Source organism: Onychomys torridus, chromosome 4 (assembly GCF_903995425.1).
Source record: "Onychomys torridus chromosome 4, mOncTor1.1, whole genome shotgun sequence".
NCBI classification, from domain to species: Eukaryota; Metazoa; Chordata; class Mammalia; order Rodentia; family Cricetidae; genus Onychomys; species Onychomys torridus.
In genome coordinates, this window is record NC_050446.1 from 93,944,724 (window position 1) to 93,961,642 (window position 16,919).

General features: G+C 44.7%; 1 protein-coding gene across 1 annotated transcript in view; it reads left to right on the plus strand.

The window, feature by feature from the left end:
• The window catches only part of Rtf1 (RTF1 homolog, Paf1/RNA polymerase II complex component), a 60,708-nt gene that overhangs the window by 36,750 nt on the left and 7,039 nt on the right, over positions 1-16,919 (plus strand). The window contains exons 7-14 of the mRNA XM_036185094.1: positions 8,301-8,436; positions 9,139-9,316; positions 13,235-13,317; positions 15,059-15,146; positions 15,232-15,339; positions 15,883-15,960; positions 16,481-16,602; positions 16,753-16,810. Of these exons, the coding sequence (XP_036040987.1) occupies positions 8,301-8,436; positions 9,139-9,316; positions 13,235-13,317; positions 15,059-15,146; positions 15,232-15,339; positions 15,883-15,960; positions 16,481-16,602; positions 16,753-16,810 (851 nt within the window). The remainder of the gene's footprint in view (positions 1-8,300; positions 8,437-9,138; positions 9,317-13,234; positions 13,318-15,058; positions 15,147-15,231; positions 15,340-15,882; positions 15,961-16,480; positions 16,603-16,752; positions 16,811-16,919) is intronic.

Here is a 16,919-nt window from a genome sequence, read left to right on the forward strand (position 1 = left end):
GACAGTTGCAAGCTACTCTGTGGGTGCTGGGAACTGAACCCAGGTTTCCTACAAGAGCAGCAAGTGTTCACTGCTGAGCCATCTCTCCAGCCTCTACACATTAAGTTCTATACCATAAACACACAAACACATGCATGCACTCGCAGACATACATGCACATGGAATAGCAGGGCTAGATAGATTCCTCACTCACTGGTTAAGACTGCATCCTGTACAATCACAAAGAACTGTAGTTTGGATCCCAGCACCCACATAAAAAGTTGAGCATCTTGCAAATGCCTAAAACTCCAGTTGTGGGAAATCTAATGCCCTCTTGGCCTCTGCACACAAGCAGGAGCATGCACCCACCCACATACATGTACATAGGCACACATACACATAAATAAATCTTTTCCAGGGGCGATTGGTTTTGTTTTTTGACTCAGGGTTTCTTTGTGTAGCCCTGGCTGTCCTGAAACTCACTCTGTAGACCAAGTTGGCCTCAAACTCAGATATCCTCCTCCCTCTGCCTATGGAGTGCTAGGATTAAAAGTGTGTGCCGCCACCGCCTGGCTATAAATCTCTTTTAAAAAGCATTGAATCTTAATATCTATGTGAACTTATCCATGTTTTGTTTTAATCTGGTACAGCTGTTATTCTTCATATTCAATTAGTCAACCAGTTATGGACCCTTGACAAGACCCCAGTACTCCTTTCTCCAAACCCTTCTTTCCCTTCCTTTTCCCTTTGTTGGTAAAATTCCTTCCCAGGAAGAGACTAAGCAATATCTACTCCTCCCCTCAAGGTCCCAAGGAAGCATGATCCCACCAGAGTTCACTCAGGAGAATCAGTGAGTTTATTGGGCTTCCTTACAAACATGGTTGCATTAGTTAGGCTTCTCTAAGAGTAACAACTTACAGAACAATTTTTTCTCTCTCTCTAATATATATATTATATAAATAATATGTTACATATAATATACTATATAGATATAGGGGATTTATTAGAATGACTTGCAGGCTGTGGTCCAGTAATGGCTGGACCAACAATGACTGCCTATGCATGGAAGGTTCAGGAATCCAGTAATTGTTCAGTTCACGAGGCTGAATGTCTCAGCTGGCCTTCAGTATACACCAGAATACTGAAGAAGTAGGCTCTAATGCCAGTGGAGGGATGGACTTGCTAACAAGGGTGGGAGAAAGTAGGCAAAGAGAGTTTCCCTCTTCCATGACCTTTTATATAGGCTCCAGCAAAAGGTGTGGCCTAGATTGGAGGCGCATCTTCCCACCTCACAGATCCAGATTAGAAGTGGATATTCTCACTTCAAATGAGCCAATTAAGAGAAAAACAAAACAAAACAAAAAACCCTCTCACAGGTGTGGCCAGCCATTTTCTGTTTTAATTTCAGATATAGTCAAGTTAACAACAACAACCAAGAGTAGCCATCGTAGTCATGGGTGTTCCTTACAGAGGTGTGAGGGTTCCTTCTTCCAAAAGCCATATCCAGCAGAGATGAGGGCTTCCCTGAACAGATGGAGCAGCCCCACTCTTCTAGGCCCCCACCCCATACTCTCGCACCCTCCCTCCCCCAGCCTCATGTAATTGTAGTAAAGTTACATGTAGCAGGTGTCGGGTCTGCTGGGATGTTCTGGGGAGGGTCTTGTGACCCTCTCTTTCCACCCCTCCTTGAGAGGATGTAAATAGTCGACAAGCCCAGCTAGGGTAATCCTTTCACAAGGGGGCTCAGCTGAACTCCCCAAGATGGCTTTTGATTAGCTCCAAGGATAATCATGCACAACACCCTTTTCTTTCTCTTTTCCTGCCCAAGCCAAGATTGGACTGGGACCTTGTACATCTTAGGCAAGTGTTCTGTCATGACCACAACCTACACTGTTAGTCATTCAGGAGAAGTAGGATGCTGGGAATGGAACCTAGGTTTCAGGCATGCCAATCTGATATTAAGCCACATCCTTAGAGTGCCTGAACCCCTCCAGTCTATATACTTTCTTCCTTTTTAGAATTAGCCATTTCTCTCTCTTTCTCTCTCTTCATGGTTTTTTTGAGACAGTGTTTCTTAGTGTAACCTTGGCTGTCCTAGAACTCGCTTGGTAAACCAGGTTGGCCTTGAACTCACAGAGATTCACCTGCCTCTGCCTCCTGAGTGCTGGGATTTAAAGGCGTGCACCACCACCACCCGGCCTTAGCCATTTCTCTTAACAGCCTTTTTTGCTGAGAAAGTTAGAGAGACTACAGTCTGGACAGAAGAATATTCATTCTACTGATTATTTCTTCCAATTTTGTGCCTTTTCAGTGTACAGAGTTAGGATTTTGGTTCATTTGTTTGTTTGTTATTTAAAGATAACATCCAGAAGCTAGGCATAGGGCTGCTCTTCTAGAGGGTTCAGTTCACAACACCCACGTGAATTACATACAGCCATTGTAACACCACTTCTGGGAATCTGGTGCCACCTTCTGGCAAGGAATGCACATGGTACATAGATACATGTAGACAAAACAGCTATATATACAAAATAAAATAATAATTTTTTAAAAATCAAAGAAGTGATTTAGGTATGGTAGTGTACTTGGAAGGCAGAGGCAGATCTGTGAATTTGAGGCCAGCCTGGTGTACAGATAGAGTTCCAAGATAGTCGGGGTACACATAGAAACCCTTTCTTAGTTTTTCTTTTTACTTTTTCTTTCTTTCTTTCTTTCTTTCTTTCTTTTTTTTTTAAGGCAAGGTCTCTCTTTGTAGTTGTAGCTGTCCTAAACTCATTATGTAGACAGGCTGGCCTCAAACTCACAGAGGTCAGCCTGTCTCTGTCTTCCAAATGCTGAGATTAAAGACATATACCACCATACCCAGCTGATGTCTCTTTCTTCTGTTTGTATGAGTTTATGATGTTATATCCAAGAAATCCTTGCCAGATCCAATTTGGTTCATCAGTGATTTCTTTGAAGAGTTTCATAGTTTTTAGTTCTTATATTTAGATCTTTGATCTATCTTTAATTAGCCAGGTCTTTAATCCATCGTCAGTTAATTTTAATATATGGCATAAAGGGGGCAATTAATATATTTTCTTTTTTTATATTGTTATTGAGTTTTCCCAACACTCATTGTTGAAGACATATTTGCCCATTTATGGTATTGTTACCTTTAAAACAAAAACAAAAAAAGTTGATTGAGGAATGGAGAGCTGGCTCAGCACTTAGGAGCACTGGCCACTGTTCTAGAGGTCCTCTGTTTGATTCCTAGGACCTACATAGTAGCTCATAACCACCTGTAACTCTGGTTGTAGTGGATCCAATACCTTCTTCTGACCTCTGAGGACTGCTGCATGCATGTGATACACATCCACATACTCAGGCACACACACACACATACACTATACACACTATACACACTATACACACACACACACACACACACATATACACTATACACACTATACACACACACACACACACACACACACTCACACTCACACACTCCTCTAACATCAGGTGTCCTCCTCGGGTGCTCTCTAGTTTATTTTCAAGATGAGTCTCTCGATTAATCTAGAGCTTGATACTTTGGCTCATCACACTAACAGGTATCTGCTTGTCTCTGTCTTCCCTATGCTGGGATTATAGGTATGTGACCCTACACCCAGTTTTGTATGTAGGGTCTGAGGACCTGAGTTTGTAGGCAGAGTTTTCCTGTGCCATGGCAACTCCCAAATAATTACTCAGAAACTTTTTTATTAATTGTTTATGCTCAGCCAATAGCTCAGGCTTATTACTAGCTAACTCTTACTTTTTCTTTTTTCTTTTTCCTTTTTTCTTTTTTTTTTCTTTTCCAGACAGGGTTTCTCTGTGTAGTTTTGGTGCCTGTCCTAGAACTCACTCTGTAGAACAGACTGGCCTCAAATTCACAGAGATCTGCCTGGCTCTGCTTCCTGAGTGCTGGGATTAAAGGCGTGCGCCACCATTGCCCGGCAACTCTTACAATTTAAATGAGCCCATATTTCTCATCTGTGCTTTGCCACATGGCTCGGTACCTTTGTCTCTGCTGGTGACTCCAGACTCTGCCCGTCCTCATCCCATCATTCTCACTTTGGCTCTCCTGCCTAACTTGATCCTGGTCAGCTATTGGCCAGTCAGCTTCTTCTTTAAACCAATCCGAGTGACAACCCTTCACAAAGTATTATTCCACAGCATGAACTTGGGTCTCTGTGACACTTGGTAAGTACTTTACCAGCAGGGCTATTACCACAACTCTCCCCTGTTGATTTGAGGTAAAGTTTCCTAACCCAGACCACCCTAAAAGTGCTGGGCTTATGAGCTTACATCATATCACATTCAAATCTTTTTTTTTTAAAGTTACTCATTACAGTTTCTTTCTGTGTGGTTATTCATCAAGTAAATAATTTGTTTCATTTTGCTTTTAATGTTTAGAAATAACTTTTAAATTATTACTTTATTTTGTGAATATATAAAATATAAAGTCCATGGTTCCAAATTCAGATCTTCTAATAAACAACAGTAGATAAAGAAGAAAAAACAAACACATACTCGTTTCTTTATTTATTTTATGAGTGTTTTTTCTGCATGTATATCTGTTCACCTGATGCATGCCTGATGCCCACGGAGGTCAGAAGTGGGCATTAGATTCCCTGGATCCAGAGCTAGAGGTGGGTGTGACCTGTTGTGTGGGAACTGAACCAGAGTCCTGTGCAGAGCAACCAGTTCTCTTAACCACTGACCCATCTCTCCAGTCCCCAAACTTAGTTTCTTATGTGCTTATTTAACAACAGTCGACCCCAAACCTCTGTGATCTCTGGTATGAGAGTTTCTTCCACTGGCAAACTAGCAACTGATTCTATACCAGACACCAGCGAGGTGTCCTGTAATTGAGTTCAAGCACTGAGTGTCACTGTCTATCCACAAGTTGAGAGCTCAGTCTTCCTGTGCGTCCAGGTTCTTTTATCTGCTTCCGAGCTGTGGACCTCATCCTTTGGATTCAGTTAATTTGCTACAGTGTTGCACAGGATTCATGCATACTTAGGTTTGTTGGGTTTTTTTGTGTTTTTGTTTGAAACAAGGTCTTATATAGCTTAGTCTGGCCTAGAATTTTAGCAGTCGTAGTTGACTTTGAATTTATAATCCTTGTGTCTCTGCCTCCCAGGTCCTAGGATTACAGGTATCTACCATCAGGCCTAGTTAGATTATCCATTTGTTATAAATGGATTCTGCTGAAGTGATTCATAGGGTGGAACATTTGCAAGGAAAACTCCCCTGTCTTTTTGGACAGGCCACTCTCCAGGAACTTTCACAGGTTCAGCTACCCAGCTTTCCATATCCTATATGGAAGGTTTTTTGTTTTTGTTTTTGAGGCTTCATTACATAGGAAAGTTGAGCAAATCATTGGCCATTGGTTCTGTTCAACCTTCAGCCCCTTCCCTCCTTAGAGGACCTCAGTCTCAGCTCTCTAATACTGCCTTGGTCTTTCCAGGGAGCACACCCTGTCCTGAAGCTACCTATGGGCTTGCAAGCACCAGTCAGCCCATTAGCACACTAAAGACACTATCACTTTGCAGATGCCGTGGGTTTTAGGAGTTGTGTGCCAGGAAAGGGAAGGAAGATATAATGTCACACAAGGTATATTAAAGGAAGTTCAGCTTCCACATCCTTCTACTTGGTGCCTTGCCCCTCCCATAGTGAGCAACACTTAAACATTTCATCCATATGTAAATATACCACTCAGTTGGCAGGAGCTTTGCTAGCAATGCACAAAGCCCTGGGTTTGATCTCCAGCAAGTACTAACCAGGCATGATGGCACACCTCTAATCCTAGCATTTGGCTGGGGTAGTTGAAGCAGTAGAATTAGAAGTCTTGAGATTATCATTGGCCACACAGCAAGTTCAAAGCCATCTAAAATATATCAGACCCCTGTTTCTCTGTGTATTTCCTTTCTTCTTCTTTTTTGTAAACATAAAGACAGACTCACATGCAGTCTTCCATCAACCATCAGTAGGTAGCATACTATACTATACATACATACATACATACTATACATACATACCTGTTTTCTCTCCTTCCTTTCTTCCTTGTAGCTGTGTTAGTTTTGTATTCTGGAAGATTTTCCTGGTTTGGGGAAATTTTTTGTTGTTGTTTAGGTTTTAGGGGGGGGGTAGTTCGAGACAGTTTCTCTGTAGCTTTGAAGCCTGTCCTGGAACTTGCTCTGTAGCCCAGGCTGGCCTGGAAACTCACAGAGATCCGCCTGCCTCTGCCTCCCGAGTGCTGGGGTTAAAGGCGTGCACCGCCTGGCGAGAACTTTTTTTATTTTTATTTATTTTATGTTTGTATATATGGGGGCAAACATATGTGGAATTCAGAAGACATCTTTTGAGAGTTGGTTCACTCCTTCCACCTGTGAATTCTGGGGATCAAACTCAGGCTGTCAGGCTTGGTGGCAAGTACCTTTTGAACTACTTCCTCAGTCTGAATGTTTTGTTTTGAAGCAGGGTCTTACTAAATTGCCTACACTGGCCTTGAAGTCAGCTTCCTCCGGGCTCAGCTTTCTAAGTACTGGGGGTATAGACAAGTACTAACCACTACACCAGGCTCTACTTCCTTTCTTTATGTAGCTGCTAGAAGACTACCATCTTTTGTGAGTTCATTCTGTTGCCAGCCAGGGGGGTAACAGCATTCACAAGGCAGTCTCCATTACCAAAAGGAAGAACTTCCTTAGAATAAAGCAACACTCCCTTGTGTTTGCATGCTGTTCAGGACTGCCTTCATGCTGAGCAGCTAAGTAGTTGAAACAGTACATGAACCAGAGGCCTACAGTGTTTGTCAACTGGCCCCTGAAAACTCACTTTGTCACTCAGAAAGTAGGGGCATCTCTTCCTTTTTTAATTGTGTGTGTGTGTGTGTATGTGTGTGTGTGTGTGTGTGTGTGTGTGTGTGTGTAGGGGGTGTCTGAGGATGCCAGAATAAGGCACCAGATCTTCTGGAACTAGAATTAGAGGTGATTGTGAGCCACCTCGTATGGGTGCTGGAACTGAGTCAGGTCTTCGGGGAGAGCAGTAGGAATTCTTAATCAGGAGCCATCTCTAACCCATCTCTCCTTTTTGTATGTTTGGACTCGTGTTTCACAGCTGTACTGAAATGGGGGTGTCAGGAGTGATTGAGTGGTGCCCCCATTTGCGGACATCGAGATTGCTTTCATTCTTCTGCTTTACATAGTCTGCAAACTCAAAACAAAGCCCTCCTTCAACTCTGGAAAGGCATGATGATGGCCCAGTATGGTGATGAAAGCTTGTGATCCCACACTGAAGCAGATTTTTTTTTCTTTCCCCTGAGAGGGTTTCTCTGTGCAGCCCTGGCTGTCCTGGAACTTTCTTTGTAGACTAGGCTAGCCTCAAATTCACAAGATACACTTGCCCCTGTCTCTCGAGTGCTGGGATTAAAGGTGGCGCACCACCACCGCCTGACCAGGATAATTTTGAGTTCAAAGATAGCCTAGACTACATAGTGAGATTATATCAAGAACCAAACAGTGCTAGTGGGATGGGTTAAGAGGGCTTGGTGCTCTTCTGTCAGCCAGGAGTTCAGTTCCCAGGAGAGTCTCAAGTTCCTTACCTCCAGCTCCAGGGGATCTGACGGACACCTTTTGTCTTCCTTGAGCACCTGCACATAATAGGTTAAAAAGAGAGAGAAACCCACAAGAGGTAATTAAGAGTTCTCTTCATTCTTTGCTGTCTAACTTGAAGCATCTTGAGTACAGTAACAGACAAGGGAAGCAGCAAGATGGCTCAGCAGCTCAAAGGTATTTGCCCCAAGACTGACAACCTCAGTTCAGTTCCTAGACCCCACGTGATGGAGGGAGAGCCTGACTCCTGCATGTTGTCCTCAGACATGCATACATAAATGAAGTAATTGAAACCTTTTCAGAAAGATCAGAGGCTGAGTGTATAGCTCACTGGTAGAACATTTGCCTAGCATGGAAGAGTCCCTGGGTTCAGTCCCCAGTATGTAGGGAGGGTGGGGAAAGTCAGTGTGATTGGTAACCATTTCTACCACCTTATAACAACCTCCTGACTTTTTTTTTTTTTTTTTTTAATTGTCTGTCGGTCTGTCTGTAAGACCTGATTTTGGTGCCTGAATGTTTAACTGTCGTTTACCTCAGTATGGCTCAGGTTATCACAGATCAGTCTAGAAGGATAGATTGCCTGCTCAGGTCTTTTTCTGTGTTCCAGTTCTTTCCAGGGGTGAAGATGAGTCGATTTCTTGTTTGTGGAGAGAACATAGGTGATTGTTTCCTCTTCTGTTCTAGCTGAGCTCCTTGCTAAAAAACAGCCATTGAAAACAAGTGAGGTCTACTCTGATGATGAGGAGGAGGAAGATGATGACAAGTCCAGTGAGAAATCAGACCGCTCATCCCGAACGTCATCGTCGGATGAAGAAGAGGAGTAAGCTGTGTCTAGTTTCATTCAGCAGTATGGGGCGGGGGTGAAAGAGTTTATTTCGTATTAAAGGTTCCATCATTAAGGGAAGCCAAGGCAAGAGCTTGAAGCAGAAGCCAACAGAAAAATGCTGCTTATGCCTTGCTCAGTCTGACTCTTGCCCAGCTAGCTTTCTCATGTAACCCAGGACCACCTGCCCAGAAATGGCACTGCCCACAGTGGCCTAGGCCTTCCCACAGTAATCATTAGCAAGAAAATGCCACCCCATAGACGTGGCCACAGACCATTCTGATTAAGACTATCCCCCAATTTTGTGTTCCTCTTCCCAGGTGTGTCAAGTAGACGAGGGTTCTTGGAAGAGAAGCTTAGTGTAGGTGTGGGGTTGCATCTTTGGCTTGATTCAGTATCCGGAATGAATTCTGTATTCATTTCCCTGCCTCTGGCTCCTGACTGCACCCCCCTGGTCCTTTTCCCTGGGCCTGGCAGATAGAAAGTGACTGCACGTCACCTCACCCTGGCCTTTAGCTTCTTTTCTGGGATGTAGCATCAATCTGGGCAGTGCACACTACTTTGGATTAGAATATAGTTCTTGTCTGGTCCTTTATTTCACCTACTAAGTTGATCAAATGCTGTAAGTGTTGAGAATTTGATGTCTGTCTTTCTGGTGGTTTTTACAGTGAATACTAACTATTCTTTGTTTCTTCACAGGAAAGAAGAAATCCCTCCAAAATCACAGCCAGTCTCCTTACCTGAGGAATTGAATCGAGTTCGGTTATCAAGGCATAAGCTGGAACGCTGGTGTCACATGCCCTTCTTTGCTAAGACTGTCACAGGCTGTTTTGTGCGGATTGGCATTGGAAACCACAATAGCAAGCCAGTATACCGGGTTGGTATTCTTCTCTTGGACAATTCTGCATATTTTAAATTTAATGATTGTCTACTGGGAGTGGGAGCTGCAGAACAAATCTGTCATTCTTCTGCCACAATTTGACTGTATTAGTCAGCTTCCCTTATAACTAGAAAAAGTAGCCCACGCCTGTAATTCCAGCACTTGGGAAGCTGGTTTGAGGATTGCTGTGAGTTAGAAGCCAGTCTGGGCTACAGAGTGAGACCCTGTCTCAAGAACAGAAGAGGCCAGGTATGGTAGCACAGACCTATAATCCTAGCACTTGGGAGACAGAGGCAGGAGAATTGCCACAAGCCAGTAGAGTTTAGGGAGGAAATTCTAGGCCCACCAGTGTTATTAAGACCCCGAGGGAGCAGTAGTATACAAGTTTCATCCCAGCACTTGGGAGACAGAGGCAGGCAGATCTCTAAGTTCCAGGCACTCGCGCCCCCCCCCCCCCCCCCCACACCCCCAGAGTGAGTTCCAGCACAGTGAGGACTACACAGAGAAACCGTCTGGAAAACGAAACAAAAAAAGAAAACCAAGAACAAGCCAACAGAAGCTCCCAGTGGTTTCTGCCACCTCCCAATAATATCAACCCAAAGACTAAGTCTTCAGCACATGGGCCTTTGGGGTCTTCAGAGGCAGGCTAGCAGAAGAGGAACTATGTATGGGAGAGTCGCTCGCACAGCAGCGAGAGTCATGCACGACGAACCGAAGGGTGCTTGGGAGCCCAGAGAACCAGTGTGCTTGAACTGAGGATTATTTTCTCTTCCCCTTTCATCATGAAAGGGGTACTAAACGACATTCATGACGTAGTTGTTCAGACTTACATCATAAATAGAAGTTTTGTTCATTTGAGAAATAAGTGAATGAAATTTTTCTCTGTATGAAAAGTTGCCATGTTACATACCAAGTCACCTCTAGACTTACAGAAGAGAAAAAAGGTGACTCCAATTCTCCTGGTTCTCGTGTCCCAGCACTGTTGCTGTGGTTTGGATGCTAGAACTGAGCTGTTTTCTTTTTCTTATTTAATTTTTAGACTGGGTTTTACTGTAGTCCAACACTGACCTTGCAGTTCCACCCTTCTTTGGACACTCCTCCCCAAGACAGGGTCTCTCTGTAGCAGCCCTGCCTGTCCTGGATCTCACTCTGTAGACCGGGCTGGCCTCGAACTCAAGAAATCTGCCTGCCTTTGCTTCCCAAGTGCTGGGACTAAAGGTGTGCATCACCATCGCCCAGCTAACTGCCCCCTACCCCTTGGAGATAAGGGTCTCACCTATAGATTGTTGGAATTGAAAGCATGCACCACCATGCCTGGCTTAGTTTTGAACTCTTGATTCTCTGGCCTCAGCCTCCCAAGTTATAGCCATGCTTGTCCCATTTGATTGTTGTGTTTGGTTTTTCTTGTTTTCAGTTGTCATTTAATGTAGCTCTTTGCTTGTCTAAGAACTAGTAACCATGAAACTCACTTCCACACTCTTCTCATTTGAACTAGAGAAATTACTCAGTCAGCCAGACATGGTAGCACATGGCTGTGCACTCAGAGACTGAGGGAAAAGAACAAACTTAAGAAGTTTGAGGCTAGTTTGGGCTTTATAGTAAGGTCAAGGGCAGCCTAAACTACATTTAAAACTGTGTATCAATTGGAAAACCAAAAAAATTGATCTGACGAACTAGTTCTCAGGCTTGGGAGATGGTTCATTGAGTACAGTGCTTCTGCATAGGCAGGAGGACTTGAGTTCAGGTCCCCAGCGGACCATCCACGTTACCTCTGTTCTGAGAGTCAAAGACTGGCAGATCCAGGAGCTCACTGGCAGTCCTGTTGGAACATCCGTCTTCTAATTCAGTGAGAGACCTCATCTCAGTAAGGTAGAAAATGACAGAGGACACCTGGTCTTCTGGTCTCCACATGAGCCAAACACACAGGCAGGCATACCCACTCACATGCACATACATAAATTTTAAAATCTTAAAAATAATTACTTCACCGGGCTGATGGTGCCTGCCTTTTATCACAGCACTTGGAAGCAAAGGCAGGTGGATCTTTGAGTTTGAAGCCAGCTTGGTCTACAGAGCAAGTTCCAGGGCAGCCAGAGCTGTTACACAGAAAATCCCTGTCCCAAAACAACAACAACAAAACTGTTTCATTTATTATTACTGTGTGTAAGGTGTATGTTGGAAAGGTACACATGTGTGGTGTGCATGTAGAATTCAGAAGACCGTGTTGGAGTTGGCTCTCTCCTTTCACGGTCATGTGTGTTCCAGAAAGGTTGTCGGGCTTGAGTCATCAAGTAGCAAGTCCCGTTACCCACTGAGCCATCTTGCAGTCCTGCTCGCTCTGTCTGTCTGTCTGTCTGTCTATCGCTATTGTAAGGACCATGGTGCATATGTGGAGTCTGAGAGACTTTAGGAAGCCAATTCTTTCTTTTCACCTTATTTTGAGGTACTGTCTCTTGTTTCTGCCATCCTTTGTACTCTAGAAGACTAGCTAGCTCATGAGCTTCTAGATGATTCTTCTGTCATTGTGAGAAATCTCCCCATGGAAGTTCTGGGATTTTATATTTGCACCACCGTATCTGGTTTGTTTTGGGAGATGGGATGAGGTGAGACAAGGTTTCTCAGTGTATCCCTGGCTGTCCTGGAACCTGCTCTGTAGACCAGGCTGATCTCAAACTCAGAGACCCACCTGCCTCTGCCTCCAAGTGCTGGGATTAAAGGTGTACACCCCCAGCCCAGCTCACATCTGGCTTAATATATAGGTTCTGATATTGAACTTGGGTTGTCAGGCTTTGCACTTAGCGGTTTTGCCTTCCTATCCATCTCCCTGGCCCAAACCTCCCTCCCTCCCCCTCCCTCTCTCCCTTCCTCCATCCTCTCTCTCTCTCTCTCTTTTGGTGTTTTGAGACAGGGTTTCTCTGTGTAGCCTTGGCTGTCCTGGAACTTGCTCCATAGACCAGGCTGGCCTCAAACTCAGAGATCTGCCTGCCCCTGCTTCCCAAATGCTGGGATTAAAGGTATGCGCCACTACTGCTTGGCCCAAACTTTTCTTAATACACACACACACACACACACACACACACACACACAATGTAGTTGAGTGCTAGAAGCCTGGACTGAGTGCTTGGGAAAGAGCCAGGAGGCTCATTTGAGCCTGGAGTTCAAGAATAGCCTGGCCAACAGAGTGAAACCCTGTCTCATTTAAAAAAAAAAAAAAAAAAAAAAAAAAAGTGGCAGGGAGGGGCTTTTGGGAGGGGCTCAGTGAGTGAGAACATTGATCACCAGGCCTAACCACCTGAATTCAACCCCCAGAACCCACATGGTGGAAAGAGAGAACCCACTCTGTGGGTTGTCATCTGAGCTCCACATATGTCTTGGCAAGAACATTCCTGTAGTCAGAATGGAGGGTGAGGGGTGAGATGGTTTAGTTCACAAAGACACTTGTCAGCAAACCTGATGCTGAGGTTCATCCCTGGACCAGCACAGGAGGAGAGAATTGACTCTCACAAGTCATCGTCTTCTGTGACCTGGCACATACACGCCTACACACACACACACACACACACACACACACTCTCTCTCTCTCTCTCTCTCTCTCTCTCTCTCTCTCTCTCTCTCTAAATGAATAGAGTAAATTTTGTTTTTAAGGATGGGATGCCGGGAATGTCAGTCACTTACCTAGCATGTTCACCACTTAACAACAATGTAAGAAGAAAAAGAGCTGACCTCTGATGTTTCTGTAATGGCCCTCCAGACTAATTTGCCTTTTCTCCTGCCTTGCTTGTCCTGAGGATAAGGCTCAGCAGGCTTAGCCATCTGAATTCTAAGCATGAGACAGGCCCTGTTGTTGGATAGAGACAAGAACGGTGTGGAAAGCTCTGGAAGAGGCTTTTTACTGGTGTCTGTTTTTTCTCTTAGGTGGCTGAGATCACAGGTGTTGTGGAAACTGCCAAAGTTTACCAGCTGGGTGGTACCAGAACAAACAAAGGACTGCAGCTGCGGTAAGAGACACTCCTGAGGCAGGCATGAAGCTAGACCCTGTAATCCCCAGACTCCAGTGACAGAATCAGGAGGAACGCTGCAAGGTCACGGCCAGCTTGGCGTACATGGAGAACTCCAGGCCACCTGGAGTTAGTTACCTAATGAAATACATCCTTCCTCCCATTCTCCCCTGTCTTTTCTGAGACAAGGTCTTGCTGTATAACCCAAGCAGGATCATCCCGCCTCAGCCTTCCAAGGGTTGGGATAACGGTGTGTCACCACGCCCTGGTTCAGGAGTGCCTTCTGCGGCAGCGTTAGCTTCCTTTGCAGATGGGCTGCCTGTTCCCTCCGGTGTGATGTTTGTAATGTGGAGTGCTAAGTATGGTCCCCACAATGCACAGAGCAAAGCTTGGGTCTGTATTCCTAGAGGGTAGCAAGGATGCAGTATGTTGTGATGTACAGAAGTACAGTAACCGGGTCCATGAGACCCCCCTGCCAGAGCCAGAGACGTTTTCTGTGAGGACAGTCAGGAAACTTGCTTCCTTCTGACCCTGGCTCTCAACTAGCCTCACCTTTGCCAAGTAAGGTCAGCTTTCTAGACTTACTTTCCTCTTCAGTGAAATGGAAGTGTCATTGACTTGGCACACATTTACTGAATCTCTACTCTGTGCATGGCACTATTCTTGACATTAGGAAAAAGGTGATGTGAAATACACAAATCCCTGCCCCTTCCCTCATGAACCCTAAGAATTCTAAAGGTCCCCATATCAGAAGGTATAGCAGGAGTTTGCCAGGATCATGTAGCAGTAGCAAGTAACAGATATGCTGTCCCCTTACCCATTCCTATCACCACATTCTTTCCATCCCCTCTCAGATCCTCGTCCCACATCCCCTGGTTTGTTTGAAAAGAGTTTGGGGGCTGGCAAGATGGCTCAGAGGATAAAGGTTCTTGCCACCAAGATCATGACCTGAGTTCAGTCCCTAGAACCCACGTGATGGAAAGAGGGAACTGAGTCCTGCAAATCGTTCTCTGTGACGCTTTCTTGCAGTTGTAAGCACATGCACACACACACAAATTTGATAGTTTTGTTTTAATAAGAGCTGGTTGAGGGACTGCTGCTTTTATAGAGCTTGGGTTCAGTTTCCAGCACCCACATGGGGGCTCATGACCACCTATAACTATTTCTGGCCTCCCCAGGCACGCACACACATAGATACTTGTGGACAGATACACATATACATGTAAAAAAAATTTTTTTTTTACATTTAAAAAAAGTTCCGTTTTTTTTTTTTTTTTTTTTTTTTTTAATTTTATTTTTTTAAAGAAGAAATAAAAAAGAGCTGGTTGGGCTAGTGTCCAGAGAAATCTCTCTAAGAGTATGGCATTGAGTCCCCAAACTTTGCCAAGCTCTTCAGTTCATCCCAGGAACTGTGCAGAGTGCAAACTGATGCTTCCTGATGGGCTCTGAGGGTTTATGATGAACAGACTTCTGAAGCACTTGCCAGGCCTCCTTGGTTTCTACTGTTAGTTTTATAAGTAAGTCCTGGCTATGACCCCTGGTAGATTAATTTTGTGCCTGGGCTTAGTCAGTCTAGTTGGTGCTTTAGTGGTACAGTTTTTATATCTCCTTGGTAATTCAGAGGGTAGGCAGGATTAAGGCCCACAGACAGACCCAGAGAGTATACCCAGTCTGGTAGGGTTGCTTAGCTGGTTACAGTCAGTGTGCACATTCTTTGAGATGCTGTCTCTCTTTTGTGTAGGCATGGCAATGACCAACGAGTGTTCCGCCTAGAATTTGTGTCAAACCAAGAATTCACGGAAAGTGAATTTATGAAGTGGAAGGAAGCAGTAAGTGACTAGACTGGCAGCTGTTTGTGAATGTGTTCTTTCCTAAAGCCCTCACTGACAGCTTCCTTATCACACTTTGGTCCAGATGTTTTCTGCTGGCATGCAGTTGCCCACTCTAGATGAAATCAATAAAAAGGAACTATCTATTAAAGATGCTCTCAATTATAAATTCAATGATCAGGACATTGAGGAGGTAAGAAACCTGAATCCCAGGGCCTGGGTTGTTTAAGACCAGATTGGAGAAGATAATGTCTTGTCTTGACATTTTCTGTGATATGTGAAATTAATTAAAGGGTTGCTTATTATTGCTACCTCATAATTTATACTTCAAACCTTCCCTGTACATTCTCATCTACAATGAGAATACATAGACTCAAGTCTATTAGGATGTGTATTCCCCTAGGCTTGGTTCTTCTAGAACTTCTTTCTCCAAAATATTTTGGTCAAATTCTTGGATCTCTGTTTGTTCTCTTGGACAATGGCTAGCCTTACAATACCAGGCCTTTGTTCTGCTGCTGTTTATTGATGCCTGTTCCTTCAGACTGTCCCAGAAGAATCTCTGTGACCCTGAAAACAGCACAGTGTCCCTTGGAATGAGTGTGCTCCCCCTCTGGGGAGTGGTACTGCTTTAGGATGAGCAGCCCCTGTAACTAGAAGCTTACCTCAAAGTGGGCTTAGCCCAGCTACAAAAGTAGTTTAGGAATTCCTCACTGCTGGTGTCTCCTCTCTGGTACAGATCGTAAAAGAGAAAGAAAGGTTCAGAAAAGCTCCACCAAACTATGCCATGAAGAAGACTCAGCTGCTAAAGGAAAAGGTAGGACTCAGGCGTGAACCCTTTGCTTGTCATATTAAGATGGAGAAATCACACTCATGTCCATTCTCTACCCCAAGTCAGGGATAGCAGGATGGGGGACCACGGTGGGCCCTGGGATAGCAAAACAGGGCGTTCTTGATACCCAGACAGCCTTCCTTGCTGTAAATGCAGTCGATGTTTTCCTGGTCCTGTGTTTGCTTTACTCTGAACCCCACTATGGCAGGTGGTTTTCCACTCCACCCATCGCGATAGGATGGACCTAGTGATGGAAGTTTCGCCATGTGGGCCTATATTCTAAGGTTAATTAATGTTGCATCATTACTGGCTGGGCTCACAGAGCCCAGTAACTGATGGGAAGGTAGGTGTTCTACTGTTAAATAGAAAGACACCTTGACTTTGTCACTATTCCTTCACACTTCCTGTCATTGGTCATTGTGTGAGGTGCCGTACCTGTGCTGTATGAGATATTTAATAGAGAGGCAGCAACAGCCAAGAGCTCACATGTCTCTTGTGTATGCAGGCCATGGCTGAGGACCTGGGAGATCAGGACAAAGCCAAACAAATCCAAGACCAGCTAAATGAGCTGGAGGAGCGGGCAGAAGCCCTGGACCGCCAGCGAACCAAGAACATATCTGCTATCAGGTGTGTTAATGATCCTGATTGGGTAAGGACCCTGTTGTTGGCCAGCCAGCTTTGTACATTCTGTGCTGCGCAGACACCACAGATCTCTGGGGTGCCAGGCTGCCCCACCCCCTCGCAGCCCACTGACTGATGCCATCTCTTACTTTGTAGCTACATCAACCAGCGGAATCGGGAATGGAACATTGTGGAGTCTGAGAAGGCTCTGGTGGTGAGTTTTCAACTTCACATGGATTACTGACAAAACTCTAGTGAAATGATAGGAATGGTGGCACACAGCTGTAATACCAGCACCTGGGAGATGGCAGCAGGAGGGAGGG